General features: G+C 38.0%; 1 protein-coding gene across 1 annotated transcript; it reads left to right on the top strand.

Annotated features, from left to right (window-relative positions):
- The first annotated feature begins 2,720 nt into the window (after window positions 1-2,720).
- On the top strand, window positions 2,721-16,941 carry LOC140138454 (uncharacterized). Its single transcript, XM_072160345.1, has 8 exons — window positions 2,721-2,925; window positions 5,068-5,157; window positions 6,644-7,141; window positions 8,347-8,443; window positions 10,376-10,429; window positions 11,433-11,480; window positions 16,031-16,183; window positions 16,672-16,941. The coding sequence occupies exons 1-8, from the start codon at window positions 2,733-2,735 to the stop codon at window positions 16,784-16,786; spliced, it is 1,248 nt and encodes a 415-aa protein (XP_072016446.1). The 5' UTR covers window positions 2,721-2,732; the 3' UTR covers window positions 16,787-16,941.
- The last annotated feature ends 5,385 nt before the right edge of the window (window positions 16,942-22,326 follow it).

Here is a 22,326-nt window from a genome sequence, read left to right as displayed (position 1 = left end):
ACCTTGAGCTTTAAGCTGAATTTATACTCGATCGCTTTTGCAGAAAAGCGATTTTCACGCATGCTCAATGTTTACTTACATTTCCAGAGCGTCAAGCCGATCAATCGATTCAAATCGCGGAGGCAAAAACGACGTCGCTTTTGCAAGTTGAAGAAATATCACGTGCTTGAATTTCACTGGCGTGGCGCGGTTAGTCGCGTTCAGTAAATGTGCGTAACGGTGTGGTGCGCGTACGCGGAAGCTTTGACACGCCCATGGTGAAGGCGTTCCATGCAATGAAATCATGTAAAATAAATCGTTATGTAAAGAAAATGGCAATTTCTAACCAACAAAGAACATGAAATATTTGCAATATTATGAGAGATTTACGACGTGAACATGTGAAATGCAACTATGATGAAAGTTTGTTCCTCTAGATTCCTGTTCATCCTGCTATGCTGTGAGTATTTTGCACCAGTTGTTAAATATTATTGATATCAATTATCATGACATAGTCATTGCCATCTGAGTATGGTCATGCCATGTGGTACACAGTCGTTTTCGCCAAACGTTTGGCAAACAATTGCCGATCACAAACGTTTTACAAACATTTTGGTAAACGTCCGTTGTGATCGCTGAATGTTTGCCGAACGTTTGACATTATTGCCGATCATAAACGTTTAGTAGTTTGGCGAAAGCGGCTATATTGCCTTATTGGTGATCCTCCGATCAACCGCGTATTGTTCGCGTTTATCGTGTAGGCCTGGCCTATAATAAGGCAAGGCCTAGGCCTACTGCAAGTTTCAGAAAATTTGCGAAAATTGCAACGGGATCTTTAATATTTTAAAGGGGTCTCTCATACCATGGATCAATAAATACCCACAGCGACCCTTTTCAGGTCACATTTTTTAGCCCAGTCCCACTTCCAGTGTTGAAAAGCAAACTTGGCATCAACTTTTATATCTGGTAGGCCTATATCGTATACGTATACTCCATAAACTGAGTTGGTATCAACCATAATACACCGGAAGAGTGACTTGGATGAAATGCTTATTAGGCCTTAGTCTAGAATTGCCAACCATGCATGCATGAGACATAAATTCTACCCATGCCATTGTGGAAAATGATTCTTTTTGGAAGTAGGCCTACATGAGCATGATGAGTAACTCCGATAGAACACAGAGTGCTGGGGACCAACCAGTAGGCTTAATCGTGAAAGTTTGTAATTATTGTGAAGGCCTAGGGGAGAGTGGGGTAATCCCGGGCACCTTTCGTTAAGGCTACACAGGTAGGCATCAGTGAAAAACATATTAATGCAAAGTAGGAGTAATGTTTTTAATAACTCAACATCTGTCTAGTTAATAAGTTAATAAGTTAAAAAACAAAATGGTAGAAAATGATGGGGTAATGCCGAACACGGGGTATCCTGGACACAATGATTGCATGCTAAGAGTGAAAGTGGAGTAGGATGATAATCCCCTAGATGGTAGGGCCTATAGGTACTTCTGTTACCTCAAGCATACAACTATGGGGGCTGTCGTTGTTGTCTATATTTTCGAAATAACAAGTGTCCGGCATTGCCCCATCTGTATTAGAGACGCATGTATGTCCGGGATTACCCCTCACGGTCCCGACTTAATTTGTCAGTAGTTGTTCTACTTATCCACCGTAGATACCAAAATTCATACATCCAGCTAAGAATCAAGTATCAAACATAATTTTCACCCAGCTAATAAATCACTTTTCAGATAAAAAGTCAAAAATGACAATATCTGTTTTTCGTAATTTTCACAAAGAAAGACGAGACCAAAAGCGCTGGTATAGTAGTACACGTGAGGTACACTTTGAGGTAGCTAATACCCTAAGGGAACAAACCAAAAGATCGATGACGTCCTATAAACGTAACTAGTTTCGTTTCTCAGCCAACCCCCTCCCTCCCTACCAGAAACGTAATAATGAAATGTTGAAAATTTTGACATAATAATAATAAAGACACATTCTTCTGACCGATGTTATTGTACAAACGTAATCGAGTATTTTTACCCCCTCCCCCCTAAACGAAACTAGTTTCGTTTATAGGACGTCATCGATCTTTTGGTTTGTTCCCTAAGGTAGTATAATAGCGCCTCCCTTCTCCGTTTAGCTGCAATCGATGTGTCCGGGATTACCGTCCGGCATTACCCTACTTTCCCCTATATTGATTCATTATTATTATTTTTTATTTTTGTGCAAAATACTATTTTTTTTCACTAATTTGCCCCCAAAATCTTGCCAGATATTATATAAAACTATAAATTACGAGCATGGCATTTCTCACACATGATAGTTGGTGTAGGGGCCTATGTCATGCTTAGGGCCTATACTTTTTACAGGGCTAGCCTGAAACAAAATCTTTGAGATTCTATTATGTTGCTATATGCATCATTGTAAAAACAGTGACATTAACTATTTTTGGGCAAAATTGATTGATTTTGACTTTAAAAAATGATATCTTTTAAAAGTTTTGGAATTTTGAAGCGTGGTTTAGTATGTGGGGTCATTTGCACACAGAACCCGACACACAAAAAGGCCCACTTGCCCATAGAACAGCCATATCAGGGTTTTTATGTCGATCCACCTTAAGACAATGTTACGAACTGGCTATCACTATCAGATCATTTCCATGTTAATTGTCATGAATGCTCATCAAGTAACCTCAAGTCGTCATCATTTCTATGATATCTTCCAATGCAGGTGTTCACCTTGTTCTCAGTATGGATCTGGGCCCACGTCCAAAGCAGATTTTGGCACTCGATGAAGTGCCCAGTATCTTAAAAAGATATGGTCGACAACATGGAATGATGTTGCTCAGAACTAATATAATTAAAGATAGCGCGGGAAGAGTTTACGGTATCGACAATAAGGGGAAGCCTTACCTTAAACCAGCAACACCAGCACCGCAAACAGGTATCATGAACATTCCAGTTGATCTTTGAATCCATACAGCTCCGATGCACGGGAGACATGACATTTATCTCCCACCCAGGGGTGTAGAATTAACTTGATGGAGTCATCCATTCAGGTTACCCCATTTGAAATGGACACTCTCTGTGCAGAAGAGTAAGGTCGTGTCTTCCAGATAGTGGGTGTATGGATTTCAACTGGAATAGCCCATTTCGGTACATCCCGAAAGCCTTTGCAAATGAAACCGAGACAATTTTATTTATGCGAACATTTTTACTGCGAAGGAGCATTGCAATTTCAATGGCAGTAACATAGTTTTATTTCGGTTCTTACAAATGGGATTACCGAAAGGTGGATTCGTTACAGCTATTCAAGTGTTTTTGCTAGACCCTAGTAACTCCTAGTACCCTTTGGGTCTACCGTCTATCAGGTTTACTATCACCTGTTGGTAGTCTTTAAGGGGTGCATATGAAAGGATATTGGGGATGAGGGTCTTAAGGGTATGTAAGGAGATTCTTTTGGTCTTCATTGGTCTTACGGAGTGTTTTGTGTGAGGGGATTTTGTGGTGGGTTGTGACAAGAGATTTTCCAGCTTACAAGAGCGAATGTCACTTACTAGTTACCTGACCACCTTTCGGCATTAAGGGGTGTGAAAGGGAAGTTCTTTGCTGGTCTTAAGGGGTGTGGTCTTAAGGGGGAGAATCTTGTTTATAGTGCAGATTCAAGAGCAAATAACGAATAGGCCCTTGTTTCCCTCAGAGGCGGATTAAAGGCAAGGGCACACATCTTCAAAGAAGCACGGACCCTTCCAGAGGCGGATCCCCAGTAGAGCATCGATGTAAGGGGGCGTATTCCAATCCGACCTTTACTTGGGACTGGGAAGTTCAAAGGGGGGTCAATTTAGTGAGAGTGCGTGGTCCAATGGTTAAGGTCTTTGACTCTGGTGTGAGAGGCTCATATTTCGACATCATCTCTTTATTACTGCATTTGAAATTGTGCAATTGTGGTGCAGGTGTATGTTGATTTCTCGCAGCCAATTACACTGTCGGCTGGCCCCTGGGCATCAGGAGTGAACATTGTTTCAACATTGATGAAATCCGCTGTCTAAAAGTAGGCCAAGTTTTTGGATCGACAAAAAACCGATTTCTTAGGCCAATGTAGCAAATGGGCCCGGTCAGTACTACTGACTTGTCGACACCTTAAATCCGTCACTAGTCCCCTTTCCATATGCTTTAATACCGATATTGTTTTATTGTTTTATCAGGACCGAGACAAGCGGCTAGTGCAGCAGAATTAAGCCATGAATAGCCTAAAGGTTATTCATATTGAACATCTTCCTAAGTCAATACTGCACAATTAAACGATATCCCATTCCCAGCCTCAGCCGATTAGGCCTGATTCGTGTTTTTTTAAATAATCTATTCAACATCGAATATTTTGGTGGCCAATTTATTCTCCGACGTCGAATATAATCAAGCTTTCGTCAACAAATAGGCTATTCGTTAGAAGAAAATGATTTGAAAGAGATTCAATGCATGCATCCATTACCACCATAGGGTATTAAATAAAAGGCACTAAATTTAATGCCCACGTGACCAATGGGCGCCGCCATACCAAGACCACCAAGTGATCAGTAGATGTGCTACAATGCTAAGAGAGAGGAATTTTTCAGTCAAATATCATCAAAATTGCTGACTTCATAGGCAACTTCATTATACATACGGGGATTCTGTTTTTTTTAGTATGTTTTCAAGAACTAAATTTTGGAAAGTTTTGGTCGACGGAAAAAAAAGTTATCGACAGAAACTCTTACAATAATACGTACTACAAAGTTACAACAAAATGACAAATTTGCTATGCATCCCGCGTTTCCAATTGAAATACACAGGAAGACCACCCGCTTTACCAAAGGTCACTTTTCCAGACATCCTGTCTAGACGCTGTAATGTCAGCGCCCAACTGGTCACGTGGGCATTAAATTAAGTGTATATTATTTAAGTGCCCCAAGACGACTGATTACATCGAATATTCGACGTCGAATAAAGTGTGAATTAGGCCTAAGTCTTATCGTATATGGTGAGGTCCTTGGGTCGATCCCAACGAACTGTGATAGTAGTAACGTGTGTATACCTGTTGTCTTTACAGGACCCAGGCCCCAGGCCGCTAGAAACCCTTATACAAGTGGTACAAGTAATCATGGCAATGTGGGTCCTTATAATCCAGCTGGTGAGACAGGTAAGTTGGAAGTTTCTTTTAGCGTATTATGTAATGTATGTGCTGCATGCAATGCATTAATTCATGCACTATTCTAGGGTACTGCGTTCCCGGTTTTCTATTTGCTGTCGAAGTGCTGTAATAATCGAATTAACTGCCATCGCAATAGGTTCAAACAATTTGTGAATATATCGCGCTGCACTACAAGCAGGTTGCACTCATCACCTGTGTATGTCTGCAATCAAAGATTGAATACAATACCGCTCTTTTTAAATATACTAATCTTACAGGTGCGAGTGAGCAGCATGATATGAATATCTATAGAATTATACGATCCAGGTCTTTATCCCTGCTCTTTGACATCTATGGTTCAATGCAGAGGTAGCCCGTGAATATACTAGTGCAGCGCGATATATACAAAAATTATTTTATCCTATTGATATGGTAGTTAATCCGAATTTTATGTCACTTTGACAGCGAATAGCCCTACTCTCATTTCTACGCGCGACTCGAGCAATTCGATCCAACACTCCGCCCGGCGGACCCATGGAATGGTCCATAGGGAAAATAGATAAATAATAATCGACCTGATGATAACAGTAATGACCATCAAGCTCAAACATCACAGGCCACGAACAGGTCAATAGGCCTATCGGCTTTTGAGAATTCGCTCAGCAGGAAAAAAACAAGACGGTCTTTCTACAGTATTTTGTCCTTTGATTATCTTCTGTCAACTTGCGTTACGCTATGTTGACGATACGTGAGCGACTAAGGCAGCACCGTACATGGCGTCAAAATAGGTACATATAGTTGATATAAGAAACGTATAGCAGCCCATTTGAAATCGTTTGTTTCGTCAGCAAACATTCGCTAGAAGATACAATAACTTGAAACAAATTGAATAGCTTTTGAGAAGTATTTCCTTCTAATACTTCTGAAAGCAACAATAGGCTATCTTTGGCCTGTGATTGTCCTCTTCTGAGCGAAGCAGCACCGTGGCGTTATAATATGAACATACAGAACATTGTGAGTTGATATATACAGTAGCATATTTTGAAATCATGCCTGTGAATGTGATTTTTCTTAAGGCAGGTCGGAGGTGAGCATGACCTAGTGGTATATTATTATGCATTCAAATATTGAGACAAATAAAGCCGACACACAAGAAGAATGGTATAGGTTGAAGGTTCTATATAAGAGATCCCAAGGCTTGCTATAAAGGTTATCATTTCCGACTCACTGATATAAATGATTTTTCTTTGGAGGGAATAACCCCGGGGGAATAACGCCCAAAATTGTCGCTTTGATATAACTATTAGCTATACTCAAGAACCACAAAACCTATAGAATGTATAAATGCGATTTTGGGCTTCCTCGACTCATTTTCTATAAGATCAATACGAAGTAGGCCTACACTGGAATATTTTAGTTAATGGTCAAAACTGCCATAGTGACAACGTGTTTGTATGGAAGTGTTCATGAATTCTGTTTCATTTTCTGTTATCAGGCGTGGGATTATTATCAGCCGAAGATGTTGCCTTTGTAAGATCAAAACTAGGAGACAGTGAAACGAATCGTTTACTGTTCGGCACCCCACCGCCAGCGGGTCGTAGCCAGCAGTATGCCGGACTCCAGGAAAGAGTCAATCAAGCAAATCAGGGCAGGCCAATAGCACAGAACCAAGGATCAATGCATAGAGCAGGATCTGGTAATATCGGCAATCCAGGGAGAGTCAATCCAGGGGATTTACCTGTTGCTCTCCCGGTCGGTGGCGGATCAAATATGCCAAATGCCTATGCGCAGAAAATCAACCCCGTCGATTACGAACTGGTGGCGTGGACACGTTGGGGACCGTGTAACACCACCTGCGGCGTGGGCTTTCAAGCCAGGACGAGGAATAATCACCCGGGGTCGGCGGAGTGGAGGCGATGCGTGGAAATGGAGTGCGAGGATGATTACGCCAATACTTACGGCAGATACCCTGCTGAAGATGAAGAGGAAGAAGGTGTGTATAATTCGCCAGCGACGTGTTACGTGTAATCCGATTATCACTATGTCAACTGGATCACGCTTTTGAGTTCTGCACCACGATCGAAATGATCGCAACACAAAGTCTATTGCATGTACTATCAGTTCCAAAAGGTGCGTGAGCCAGTTACGAGGGAGTTACGTAACCAATTCGCTGGCGAATTGAAGAGAAGAAATTTAACGTTGAAACACACGTATGTAGATACTTTCTTAAATTTTCTGATTGCATATTCAATAGATAAGATTGGTTTTCAATCTCTTGTCGACTGTAATTCGGGACAAATCTTTTTTGAATGAATTTTCAGTCGAATGATTTGAATTTCAATTTTGTTAATCAATCAAAATCTTTTAGCGATTGAGGTTAAGGGACAAATCATCTCTGTCGATTGAATATTCAGTCGAATAATTGATTGTTTTTCAATCTTTTGCCGACTGTAATTAGACATAAATCCTTTCCAATTGAAAAAAATAACAAAAATTCACTACACAAATTTTGAAATCTCATTCCACCCACATGTAACGTATGTCATTTGGCATGTTTGGCAGTGCATTTTACAGAGTTACAAACACTGATTGGATCGTGAAGTCAGTCTACAAAAAGTAAGAGTCAATCCATAAATCTATCATCAACCATTAAAGTAACGAAGAGAATAATAAAAAAAAATGTTGTTTGTCGTGTGCTACTGCTAGGCATGACCTATTATCTGCACACTTCAACAATAATTCCACTGCCATTAGGATATAGCAGAATCATTTCCGCTTCACCAAGTCCACAACTGATGCACATGTACTCTCAGCGACTTAGATTGTGTTTATCCCCAGCTGCTCCCCATTTTACACCTGGGTGTAGTGAAGCAATTGGGAATCTATCTTGCTCAAGGACGCAATACACTGCCCGTGGTGGGGCTCGAACCCGCAACCTTTCGATTATGAAGCTCGCGCCCTTTTGGGCCACCGCGCTTCCAACACGGATAATTGGTAACGGGTTTTCCTTCAGTGAGGTTCGAACACGGGACTTTGAGGACTTCTAGTAGCCTATGATTTTTAAGTTTTAAGATTTAGAGGCTATTTTGCCTGTGATATTTTGGACAGACTGCATTCGGTTATTTCTAACATCGTCATTTTTTGTCAACATTAATGATGCAAGTGTTACAATGTGGCGTGTAATTTACTTTTTTTCAGGCTCGTCCCCTTGGCCTATGTTGTTCGGCATGCTTCTCATGGTTTTCATCATTCTTAGCGGCGTTGGAGTTTACTTTCTTGTGAAGAATCAGTGTCAGTAAGTATATCCGTTAAACCATGATGCTGGTTCCATACTGTCATGCCGCTTGCCGCTGAGTGACGTGATGCACGCGCATTAAGTAACTATCTACTGCTGATATTAGCATCAATGAAGTAGCTATATACTGCTGATATTGGAATTGATGAAATAGCTATCTACTGCTGATATGGGCATTGATGAAGTAGCTACCGGTATATATCTACTGCTGATATTGGTATTGATGAAGTAGCCACCCACTGCTGATATTGGAATTGCTGAAGTTATCTACTGCTGATATTAGTATCAATGAAGTAGCTATACTGCTGATATTGGTATTGATGAAATAGCTATCTACTGCTGATATGGGCACTGATGATGAAGTAGCTATCTACTGCTGATATTGGTATTGATGAAGTAGCCACCCACTGCTGATATTGGAATTGATGAAGTAGCTATCTACTGCTGATACAAGTATTGATGAAGTAGCTATCTACTGCTGATATCAGTATTGATGAAGTTGCTATCTACTGCTGATCAATACTTGTCATTGGCTGTTGCGCCACGCCACTTGCCGCAGGGGCAAGCGACATGAAAGTCTGCCAGGGGCATAAAGACTACAATTATATAAAACCATATTACTGGATGTATGGAAATAATAAGCTAATATAACGAGGTGCTTCCACAGAATTAAATCCAGAAAACCAGGACTTGATCGCCGACTTGATACACGCATGCGTCTAGGAGGGACGCAATCATGTGCGTATAACAGTGTGATTTTCACGAAGAATTGTTTTCGTTCGTTTCCGCGTACAATCGGCAAGAACCCGAACACCCCCAATTATTCCCCATAACTAACCGCGTTTTTGCACGTGGCGTAGGGAGTCCTGATTCTCTGGTTTTAATTCTGTGGGTGACTCACAAATATTATTAGACAGCACGCACTTTTTTTTCGTCCTGATGTGGCAGTGACGTCAGTGAGCATTAGGGGGGCTACATTGGGCGCAAGGCGTAGACACGCACGAGCATAAAGACGCCGCATAGATCCGTGTGATAAGTGTTCTAGAGAGTTGATTGGTCACAGTTACATCACGTGACATCCAGGGGCGTCGCCAGACCTTTTTCATTAGGGGGGTGTAAGAGTCAATGATTGCCGACGAGCCGTCTGTGTGCCGATTGAATACCAATTTTTATCTACAGCCTATATGATTAGAAACTTCCGAATTAGAAACTTAAATGGGAAAATTAGCGTAACATTATGTTAAAAAATCGCGTCGCCTTTGGACAAGTTTTCCCTATTATTGTAGGCCTATAAATTGTGTTAAACATGTTAAACAAAAATTGGGAAATGTCGAAAGCGAAGCGAAAATGGTCATTTGTTTGACCACAACACAGGGGGGGTGTCTGAACATCCCCCTCCGAAGTAAGAAACTTTTGCAAAATGAAGGCCTAATTGAAGCGATTTCGTGGACCATTTTGACACTATATTAGAGTGTAAACCTTTAGTTTGAAAAAGCCCAAACATTTGTGAAATGAGCGGTCCATGAAGCCTTTTGCGCGAATTTCGTGGACAAGTTTTCCCTATAATTATTATTGTAGGCCTATAAATTGTGTTAAACAAAAATTGGGAAATGTCGAAAGCGAAGCGAAAATGGTCATTTGTTTGACCACAACACATTTGCCGACGACGGCACGATTTTGCCGACGGATTTGACGATTGGGGGGTGTCACACACCCCCATACCCCCCCCCCCTCTAGCGACGGCCCTGGTGTCATCGCCCGTTTACGTATCGCGTTCACTTTCGTTCACCTCACCTAGTGCTGTATCACGTGCGTACACGTATACAAAAAAGCTAATCATGTAAACTGTCCAAATGGCGAACACACACAGACTGGACTGTCAATGTGTTAAAAGCTGTTAAATTAACTGTTTTGTCATTTTTTTTACCACAGAAATCCCGAGAACTCAAAGACTTCAAGTAGTGACCGAGGCCCTCTACCACCGACGTAAGTTCGTTGTGCTTGCACCTGATTCTTTGATGTGGTCATTTATTAAATTTTCTAACAAACATTATATAATGTTCAATTCTGGACCTGGACAATACCAACAGCTATCACACAGTAATATAGACATATATTTTTAGCCATTTTAAGCATAAATTTTCGTTTCTTTATCACTTTATTCGGCTTTTTCTGTTTCTTTGTGTTCATTTCTATTCTATAAACTGTACATTTTTGTGCAAATTGATGGCTCTATTTACATGTATTTTAATTTAATTTAATTTAGTTTTTCCATACATTTTATGATAAAAAGTTTTCTGAAAAATTCCTTGCTATTTATTACTCTTTTTCTGATGCTTTATCATTATATCAGCGTTTATATCTTGTAAAGATGAAAACACGATTATAGCGCCATCAGTGTTCATCTTTTCTTAAACATGACGTAGTTTACACCGGGAGTTTACATGCCGTCAAACAACCGTGCTCAATGTTGGGTTCACCGCAGAGAAGAAAAACTGAGTTATAAAAGGAAAGGATTAATAGAGAAAGAGCAAAACTATATAATAGGAATGACTTCTGACTACCAGTCTACGCTAGAACCCAAGGCATTCCGAAATTATTCTAAAATTAATATCTAATGGATAATGCATATTCTTATATTATGGCAAATTAATAGACACACAGGTGCTTTCAAACTCTTTAACCTGGTATTAAAAACACGCAACAAAAGTAATTTTGTAAGAATTAGAGTTGTTTTGTCTATTCTTATGACCTTTCCTTATAATTATAATCAGTTTTTGTCCTTGACAAGTGCATACGACATATTTTAAAAATCTTTATTCATCAAAGAAAGCAAAGTGGACCGAGAAGGTCTTACGTGTAGTGGCACCTATGGTGGCACCCACCCCTTGAACCTTCCTTTTTTAAAGCCAAAATGAATCAAGAGGATTATGTTTTATTTGAAAAAAACACCTAAGAAATGTTTTTTTTTCTGCTGTTGTGTATATAGGCCGGACGAAAAGGGCAGAAGAGCAAGCAAGGGATCCAAAAAGAAGCCGTAAGTGATAAAAAGTTGAGAGGTAACAAATTCTATAGATGCCCTGCATGTAACGTACTATAGCGGCAATTATTGCCAAATGTTCAACGCCCGGGGGCACTCCAACTTTGGAGGTGACGCGTATGTAGGGCTGTTAAGACCCCTTTTTCAGCATCGCTGTCACCCAAAGACCCCATATTTTTTACGAACACATGCTCGCTCCGCGCTCTGTCACCCGAAGACCCCTATTTTTCCATTTGATCTGTCACCCAAAGACCCTTACAAGTTCAATTTGAACAGCAACTTTCATTTATCACTGATTTTGTTACTTATTTTGAAAAAATAAAGAAATTTGAAGCCATTTAGAACTAGAAATTCGATTTTCGAGGTTTTTGTGGCGCTGTTTTGGTTCTCACCCAAAGATTCCATTTACAAAAAGGTCATGTTCTCACCCAATGACCCCATATTTTTAACATTTTGCTCTCACCGAATGCCAAATATCATGCTCTCACCCAATGACCCCATATTTTTTACATGTTGCTCTCACCGAATGCCCCTTAGTGCGAAAGCGCCAGCCCTACACCTATATCCATTTCAAATTGAAGTGCCCCCCGGGGTTCAACGTTGTTCAAATATAGTTTGATCACCTCGTAATCGGCGGGCCTTGAACATTGCGGAGTAATATCAATGTATTTTATTTCGTTGCCTTTTGACATCTCGCCAGAAGTATCACAAAATGTTAATTCAAGGTCCTATACTCTATCTACTTTATTTAACACGCACAAAATAGATGTGATAAGCCAACTATAGGCCTATCACTCTTAACGTGTTTCTACTTTTCGGCGTAAGTGGTAAAAGCCTAACAATTTCACCCCGGATCGCATCAGTGTCATTCATTGTGCAGTGCAACTGTTGAACGTGACAGGGATGCATTGTAGCAACAATTTCGTTATCAATGCACGCTTTCCATCCCCTGGTTCAACATGCATGGAAAATGGTGATTTACTTAGTTAAGTTGGGTGATGGCAGTGGTGTTGAGGCATAATTGACCTTGACCTATTTTGCCGTGTTAGTGTAACGAAACATCCAAGATGGTGCAGTCATATCCTTATTTGATTTGTTTTATCAATACGAACATTTCGACACATCTTTTGTCAAATTCGGAGCACTTTGATGTTTTGACCCCCATAAGCCAAAAACGTGACCTTTGACCTTTTTGGTTATAACTCAAGAACGGTACGTCCTAGATAGGTCAAAATATACATTTTCTGAATCCTTGTGACTAGAGGAATACATTGGAATGATTTTTATACAATTTGAGCAAGTTTGAAATTGAACCCTGTGCAAAGTTCGATGAACTTTCCCCCTTGGGACCAGTTTATATTTTTGGGAACATCCTGATTATGTTGTTGGGTCATCTCAGGAACCTAAAAAAGTTTGTTTGGTTCGGTTCTGTGGGGGTGCAAAGGATGTGGTCCTAGCTCCCCTAGTACTTGCAAAAAAAAAAAAAAAAAGCAATTACCAACATGAAATACGTATACAACTATTAAATAAAAATTAAAAATACATGCAATTTTCAAAGTAAAAATAAAACACAATATTTAGGCCTACATGCTCAAGCAATTTTTTTGAAAGTTTGAAATGTTTGATGATGATAAGGCCGTGTAAAATTAATATTTTGGTTCTCGTCCCTCCCTCCTCAATTTCTGGGATTTGTCAGATTTTTTTTTTTTTTTAGATTTTCAATTTTTTAGACTTTGGAATGATTTATGAAATCTTCATACATATAAATAAGTTTATTAGAGAACAAGCATCACTTCCAAGTCTTTTTGTGGAACTCTAGAGGGTTTATCCCTCAGAATCTCACATTTGAAAAAAAAAGGGCCTCATCATTTCCTCGAGCACTGTTGGAGAAGACCGAAAACTCCTGACAATGCTAATTTTACATTGAAAAAAAACAAAAACACCTCCCTCCCTCATCAATTCATGAAAATCCTCTGGACGAGAACCAAAACATTAATTTGATACGGCCTAATGATGATGATGACGACGACGACGACGACGACGACGACGACGACGACGACGACGACGACGACGATGATGATGATGATGATGATGATGACGGCGATAATAACGATGATCATGATGGTGACGATGACGACGTATTTGAAAAGTCTTGTCAGTGTCATTTATTGTGCAGTGCCACTGTTGAGCGTGATCATGGTGATAGTATAGATGGCGGATACCTTCAAAATACGCCCAAGATAATACGTCTAACCTTAGACGTCTATGCAATCTTAGACGTCTAAGATGCATTCTTAGGCGTCTAAGATGCAATCTTAGGCGTCTAAGAATGCATCTTAGACGTCTAAGATTGCATCTTAGACGTCTAAGGTTAGGCATATTATCTTAGGCGTATTTTGAATGTATCCGCCATCCATATGATAGCGACAATTTCGTTATCAATGCACGTTTTCCATCCCCTGGTTCAACATGCATGAAGAAAGATGCGTTTACATTGCGTTGGGCGATGGTGATGTGTGGGTAAATGATGATTGAACTATTTTGCATCGAGAAGACGATGCCTACTACGGAATTCAACACTTGTTATTCATTTAAAATAGGATATGTGATATAATTAACTTATATACTGGAGGGTCAGTATAAGAAAGGTGTTCGAAAAGTGTAAGTTGTTCTTTTATTCATTAGCGGCACCAAATGTTTTTTCTTGGCGATGTCTGGAAATTTACGTAAAAAACAATGGCATTTGGCTAAATAAAATTGTTTATAGTAGCAATTTTACCGCATTTCGTTGTTTTTATAGTGATGACAAAATTATATGTAAAGCAATATATGATATAGACCTACCTAAACCATCAATTTTCTCCTCTAACCTACTCTGCACTGATTTTACAATACATTATTATATGTTATCACTTTAAAAAACCCAAATATAATGTTTAAAAAAATCGTATCCACATTTAGGTTTTCAGGCCACCTACATGAAACGAGCTTGTTTTTTTAGTCTTTTCAATTTATTTTTTGTATTGACGCGGGTAACTGAGGGATTATGCCTCATGTTTCTCTCCATTGGGGCCGACACTGCTTCTATTGGTCCATGACGTGAATGACGTTCATGTATGACGGTCACACATGACATATATGACGTCCGTTCTTTATGATTGTAAAACTTTTTTTTTATAGAAATTGTTTCAACATATTGCCGTCTTATATTTCTGCGTGCGACATTTCATGTAATATCCAGTGCGTCATCATGATTAAAGCGTTTATGTACGTTTATGACAAGCAAAATGTTCAGTAATTCAATAAACTTAATCTTTCTCACATAAACTTGAATTTCAAACTAAAAAACCGTAAATTATCAAGAAAATCTATTTTTTTTGTCTCGGATAAACCAAACTACGCTTAGTTTTATTGAATTACAAAACATCTGGCTCCAATATCAAATACGCCTACAGTAAGTTTAAAGCTATTTTAGTTTATCTGAGCAAAATTAGCTTTAAACCTAGATAATCTATGGTTTAGGCGTATCTAATATCGAAGCCAGATGTTTTGCAATTCAATAAAACTAACCTTATCAGTTGATCACTTGAATAACTTAGTTTATCTGAGACAAAAAATAGATTTTCTTCATAACTTATTTTTTCTCAGATAAGCTTAGTTTTATGGTTTTATGATCAGATTTTGATAAACTTAGTTTATCAATGATAAAACTATGGTTACCTCAGAAAAACTACGTTTATCGGAGAAAAATTAAGTTCAGATAACTTTATAAGTGAGAAAAGCTCACTATATGCACACTTGACTTGTCATATACGTGTACGCCACGATTGTCCTTTGAACATAAGAGCTCATAAGGTCAAAGTGGATAGTGGAATGATTTTCACCGGGTGTTTTCAAAAGAATTAATAGGCGTAAGGCATACGTGTTAATTGTGATGCCAAATTGCAATATCACGCACTTGACCACCGACCTTTTCATAAGGTAATAGAAAACAACAAAATAAAATAACAGTTGGTATCTCTGAACAGAATCTTCGAACCAAGATCTTATATAGAAGAATAAAAGTTTAAAGACAACACCAAGTAGTTTTAACAGTTTTAAATTCAAGCAGTTGGTCCTAACCCTGGAATTATGGAAACTTATGGGCCTCATAACATGATAACTGCCAAATTGTTTCAACCATTTTCATTGAAATCGGAGCATTTTTAATTTTTGGCCTCTGTGTGGCAAAAAAAAAAAAAAAAAGAAAAGACCATCCCAAGATTTGACCTTTTTGTTAGTATAACTCAAGAACGGTATGTCGCAGGTAGGTCAAACTATACCTTTTCTGAATCCTTGATATGAGAGGAATAATTTGGGGTGTCTTTTAAATATGTTATAGGACCATAAAAGGAAGCTAAAAAGTTGGTTTGGTAGATTCCTGGGGGGGGGGGGAGGTATACATTAAACCCTGGTATATCCCGGACTAATATGTGTACTATTCGTTCGTTGCAATCAGTGCGCAAATTTTATCAATATCACCCTTTGTTTTTAACAATCTTTTACAGAAAGAAAAAGAAACATTCCGACACTGATGACGAAGATGGCAAACTGAGACTTCTCAGCAGCGATGACGAAGAGAACCCGTACCTCGAGCCATCAAAAATCAACCCTCCAGAAGAGAATCCCTACCTTGATATTTCAGAAATCAACCCACCCGGGTATGTGTTGCAACATCACGCTTTTGCAATAAATTAATTCGTCGGAATATGAGGATATTAACCGAATATTTTCAAAAAGTGACACATTATTAACATTCTCTTAAAATTGGTTCTTTAGGAGACAATTGACTCAAACTTTGCAGAATTGGGATCTTTTTGCGAATTATAGGCCCTACATACATGATATTCATACCCTTTACAAAATGTGTCTGATGAGCGTGCTGAATATTGGAAACTTGAAGGGAAAATATTTGGTGATCTTCATCTTTGATACTGCGTAAAATATGGGGTCATTGGACCCACTGTATGTAGGGGTGATTGTGAATGTGTACCCACTCCTAAGAGCGTTTTGAGTTATGCACATTTTATTACAAACATTTTAATTGCAAATATTTTAAGTTAAGTATTGACCTATACATGTATGTTAAGTTAAGTAATAGGCCTACATGTATGATATTATTATGTCACTTTTAATCTGCCTATTTTAGGTCAGACTATGAAATCAGTCAACTTCGTGACGCGCCTGCCCCGCCGTCCAAGCATTACTTAGACGACGAAGAAGTGGAGGACGCCGAACCAGACTACATAGAATTTGAAGGATGATGACGTCAACTATTTATGAATGAATTTTATACTAAAATCATGAAATACTATAAGCTCCTTTTTAAAATGCAGACTTTATGATCGTGTTGATTTTATTGCAAAAGAGCAAGAGCACACAAAAACGAGCACCCCCACACGAAGTCTAATTAGGACCAGGGATATGAGTTGGTTGTCTCATATAAAGAAGCTTCTGGGTTGTTTTTTTTTTTGGGGGAGGAAGGAGGTGATATACTTAATTCTGAAACTGACATCATACCTCCGGTACTGGAAGCTATTAAAGTTCTTCAAGGAGGACCTCGGCTAGGGGGGGGGGGTTACGCCGAGAGTAATTATTGAAGGATATCAGTAGGCCTAATAAGGCTGGGGCCTGCGGGGTCATTTAGTTTGTCAAAAAGGGTAGCATGATAGGCTAAATTGGGGATATGTATGTGAGTTAAACATCAGGTTTTTCGTGATTTTTGTTCAAAACGTGACAATGTGTAGATATAAAGCACATTTCATGTGGTTATTGATGTTGAGTGGCAGATGCTCAGTTGAAAACCATGCAGGGTCCAGTGTCAGTAGGCACAATCTGTGGGTGTTCATTGAAAGACAAGATCTTAGGGGTCATTGGGTGTGAGATCGGACAATAATAAAATGAATAATTTATTGTGTGCATCATGATTATCATGTGGATCATGCCAGTTGATTACCGATCAGAAATTAGCTATTTAATTATTATCTTCGAATTTTTACTTTAAATCTTTATACTGCTGCAAATTTCACAATAGCATGGATCCTTTCACAATAGTTTCTTTTGGCAATCAACAATTAGCGACATATAACACGGCTCACTTGGTTTGATTTTGTTACATGGCAAACTTACAGCATTGGACATTAAGAAAATAATATTGACCTTTCAGCAGAATGTAATATTTTAGGGGTAGGGTCGTAAACGGTGAGCACGGGGACGTTTTGTTTTGCTTGCTGTGACAATATAGCATGATATGTCACTGGAAAGTTCTAATTTGTCAAAATTGTATTCTAATTTGACAAGTTGAATATTAGCAATTTAAATGGCCGGTGTAAAAAAATAAATTTGAAATAATATTATAAATAAATTTTCAGCGTAACAGATTATTTTTTAATGATTAACCGGTCATTTAAAAGGACGCATTTTAATTTATAGACCACATTTTTGACGAATTAAAAGTTACATAATAGAGTAGGGCTATGCAGTACTACGATATAATGTAAAATAAGTGAAGATGTATATTTGTTGTTAACAGTGGCGGCGGAAGCGGGGGGGTAGGTATCAGGACGTGCGTACTTTGTTCCGATTTTACTGGGACTTTTTTTGCGCCTTTTTATGAGGTGTGTTTTGTGGGCCCGCAAAATTTTGCTTAGGTGGAGATGTCTCCCCTGGAAAAAACTTCGGGTGGGTCGTGTCCTCCCCTCAGCTCCCCCTCCCCCGCTTCCGCCGCCGATCCTATGGTTGTTATTTATGTTGATTGTTCACTTGCTTGGTCTTTTCTAAATTGCATGCTAGAAAAAATGAATCACCGAATCACGGATACATAATATTTAGACAAATCGTGCATGTATTTCAGTTTCAGAATCACGTTTTGTGCACGTCTTCAGCGAGTGAACGTTTTAACACAAGAAAGTTGTCAATTTTGCCATGGATTGTTACAAGTTTAGTTGCATCATATTTATCTACAACCGTGACTGTACACGGAGACGTCATCAGCAAATATAAGAGTTCATTGATATCTTTATATGGCCCACTGTCATGAAGAAAATAAATACGATTTCGGTTTAATTTTGTTATTATTTGTCAAAAATTCTGAAATGATTTTAGTAACCATAGATTAGTGTCAGTGAGGTTTTCTGTCAATTTTAAATAAATGAGGTAAAACTCACTTAGACCGAGGAAAAAACAAACATGTTTAGCATCCCCTCCCGCTTCATTTTTTGAAGATTCTTAAATTTTCTTTTTATTTTCTAAAATTTCAGTTATAACTTTTTAATGAAGATGTTTGAGAAGTTCTATAGCCTTCTATAGCCTTACCAAATGTATTAAAAGCACTTCAGGAAAGTTTTGTGATAAAAACATAAAACATGCCTCCTTTATTTCTAGGTATCGTTAAACACCAAAACTAATTGGTACCAACCATTCTGTCGGCGGTCGATTTGTTTTTAAGGTGGAATACCAGGGATTACAGCATCTCAGTAACTATATATCACAGCAACTTCATACTATCACCAGCTAGGAAGCATATGACAAGAAGTACTTTCCCATATTTTTTTGCATATTAATTAGCTAATTTGCATATTTAATTAGTGTTAATGACATATTTTTCGAAAAAATGTAGCTCAACTTCTGAACATATGCTACAAAAGCTGGTTGAGGTGTCAAATTAAAACTCTTTCAAAGTTCTGTGTTTTCAACCTATTTACTTATGGGGGTGAGGTCATGATACTATTTGAGAAAAGCAATATATGACAAGTGACCCTTCTGCATTTTTACTGAAAATGGTAAAAAAAGTGATTTCTTATCTGAACTCATGTTAGGTCCTAAACATAGCTTAGGGTTTAAAGCTAATTCTGGCCAAATTTGAGGTCAATAGGGGGTGTAGTTTTGCTTCCACTTTTTTTGAAAATACATTTTCGGTAAAATATGAAATAGGAGAAAATCTACTTCAAAGTTCTAATGTTGAAATATGAATATTAATTAGCTAATTAGCATAATATTATGATTAGAAATTATTATTTTTACTGAGGTATCACTTGAACTTTATATATGCAACAATTTAATGCATTGTGTTATATAGGATAAAGGCTTGTTCTGACAGTTTGTTGCGTCATCTGTTGAAAAGTTTTTCACCCGTAACTTTTGAACGCAATGTGCGATTTGTATCAAATAAAAAGTAAAAGAAAGCTGTATGTTTAAGTAATATCATAAGAGAAATTCCAGAAATTGCTTTTTAGCACCCAATCCCTGGTATTCCACCTTAAACCGTCCGTTTTTAAAAATCCCCACAAATATTAAATATGCTTCTTCCATCAGGGCAGAGAAGATGAGAATAGACATTTGTCAATTTTGACTTCTGGATACTTGTTAGATAATCTATTTAGGACTAGCCGTTCAATGAAATATTAATTTTATGTGAAAAACATTGTTTTTTAAACATAATCTGCGAAAAATCGTCAAGAAAAAAAAATGCGACCCTAATTTTTCAGGATATAGCCTAGGATCGGTCGATGAGGGCAACACAACAATTTTGTTGGCCTAATCAATTTGATAATAATATTGAAAACCGGGGGTATATGTTATGTCTTACCATTCCATAACAAATACACATAGAGTAAGTTGAATGACAGTGCGAGCTTACAAAGTTCAAACCCATATGGTCCGATAATTTGATAATTGTTGATATTTGAGAAGAGAAGGTATATTGAATATGCTGCAGGATTTTTAATGTTTATATTATTCATTTACTTCTTAACCTGGGGTGACCAATCAATGCACAGGTACTGTTCTTCCTTGGTTCCCAGGTGACATTCAATGGATAAAAATAGGCAAATTCTGCATATTTTTAACTCTGTGTAAACAAATAATAACTGGAGCAAAAACGTTTTTATCCAAATTAGTTACGCATGATGACAAAGATAAACAAAGGACTTGCAGCCACTCTGTTCATAATGCGATACAAGCAAAACTCCTGTGGCAAAATGGACAAAAAAGATGGCAATATGGTTTGAATCACACAAGCAATTGATACTTTTTAAAATGCCTGCAAACATGCATGTTTTTCACGTTATTCGTGCTGAAATCACAGTATGCGATTCACAAGAAATGTTCTTTTTCTTTCTTTCTTTCTTTCTTTCTTTCTTTCTTTCTTTCTTTCTTTCTTTCTTTCTTTCCTTCCTTCCTTCCTTCCTTCCTTCCTTCCTTCCTTCCTTCCTTCCTTCCTTCCTTCCTTCCTTCCTTCCTTCCTTCCTTCTTTCTTTCTTTCTTTTTTTCTTTCCTTCTTTCTTTCTTTCTTTCTTTCTTTCTTTCTTTCTTTCTTTCTTTCTTTCTTTCTTTCTTTCTTTCTTTCTTTCTTTCTTTCTTTCTTTCGGTGCATAGGCCTACATTAAAAAATGGCGACGAAATTTCCCAGCGTAAAGTGTAAACAACTGTTTTTACAGTGTATGATACTCCTTTAATCGTTAGATTTGAGACATTCTGTGATTTGAGATGAAATATTATGGGATGTCCCCAATTTCCCTATTAACATATATGCAAATTCCAAAAGCATACAATATCAACACGATGTTACGGAGTTTATAATGATATGAGACAAAATATTTCCCCCGAAATATGTCGATTTTAAAGGAAGGTGACCTGATATATTTGGAAAATCAAATTCTTTAACATTTTTGTATAACATGAAATGACGTCCATTTCAAGCACTCACTCATGATCATGTAATTATATTCATTGTAAGTGAACGACCCTATTTTTCTCAGTACCATATTGAAATTAAAAGTTCCAACTCGGTGTATTTCCGAAAATATCATCAAAAAACTGTCTAATTAGTCTAAAACGTGGTATACCACAGTTGAGACTAATTAGACAGTTTATCTTCTATTCTATCCATCATATACCCCTGCATAACGAAATTCAACAATATTCAATATCCAAAGCAATATCCTCACTACAATAGGCCCCAAAAACAGAACTCCCCCAACCATAATCGCAAATTGACACGAAAGCTTCCTCAATCAAACACATTTCTCTTGCATTTGATCATCTTCTACTCTTCCCTAGAAAAAAATCATTATAATACCAAATCTAAACACCATGGAATTCACCATATCACGTCCAAGCTCACATTGGGCGCCCCATTCCTTTTTTAAAGGAATTTTTATTTTGATGATTTCTTCAGAAATATACCGAGTTAGAACGCCTAATTTCAATTATGTTAATGAGAAAAATATGAGCTTTCACCTGATACCAAAATCTGCATTTTGATGGGGTAAAGTGGAGGGATGATGTTGTCAATCAGGTTACCCACCTTTAAAAGAAGTGCATGCACATTATTAGGTATAACGAAGTTTAAATTTTGGTAGGCCCTACTATCATTACATTGATACTTTACTATTCAGTTATATATGGTTTGTTATTAAACATGATAACATGTTTGAGGTTGATGACCGTCCGATTGAAATCGTAAAGACAAGATTTGGCGTTACTGACAAAATACCATTGAATTGCATTGTTAAACAATACCAAAGAACATGCTACACTGGGGGTACTAAACTCAGCACATTACAATAGTAAAGGGCTCCCTGTTGTGCCTCAAAACCCCTTCCTAAGTTCCTGTGCAGTTCCAAGCAAACAGTTTGTAAACAATCTCATCACAATTTCACTGAAATATACGATATAATGAACGACCAGGGATAACCAGTAACCACTCCCCTTTTTACCACGAATAGTTATATCATTTACACCCCATATAACGAATAAAATTCAAAAGAAAAGTTGAGTCGATAGTAACGATTTTCAAAGTACA

Source organism: Amphiura filiformis, chromosome 17 (genome assembly GCF_039555335.1).
Source record: "Amphiura filiformis chromosome 17, Afil_fr2py, whole genome shotgun sequence".
NCBI lineage: Eukaryota > Metazoa > Echinodermata > Ophiuroidea > Amphilepidida > Amphiuridae > Amphiura > Amphiura filiformis.
Note: the sequence above shows the minus strand (reverse complement) of the source record. Positions and strands in the feature narration are given on the sequence as shown.

Coding starts and splice junctions, on each gene's coding strand:
- LOC140138454 (XM_072160345.1), top strand. CDS start 2,733: ATGGATCTGGGCCCACGTCCAAAGCAGATTTTGGCACTCGATGAAGTG. Junction 7,142..8,346: donor TGAAGATGAAGAGGAAGAAG/GTGTGTATAATT, acceptor ACTTTTTTTCAG/GCTCGTCCCCTTGGCCTATG. Junction 8,444..10,375: donor CTTGTGAAGAATCAGTGTCA/GTAAGTATATCC, acceptor TTTTTACCACAG/AAATCCCGAGAACTCAAAGA.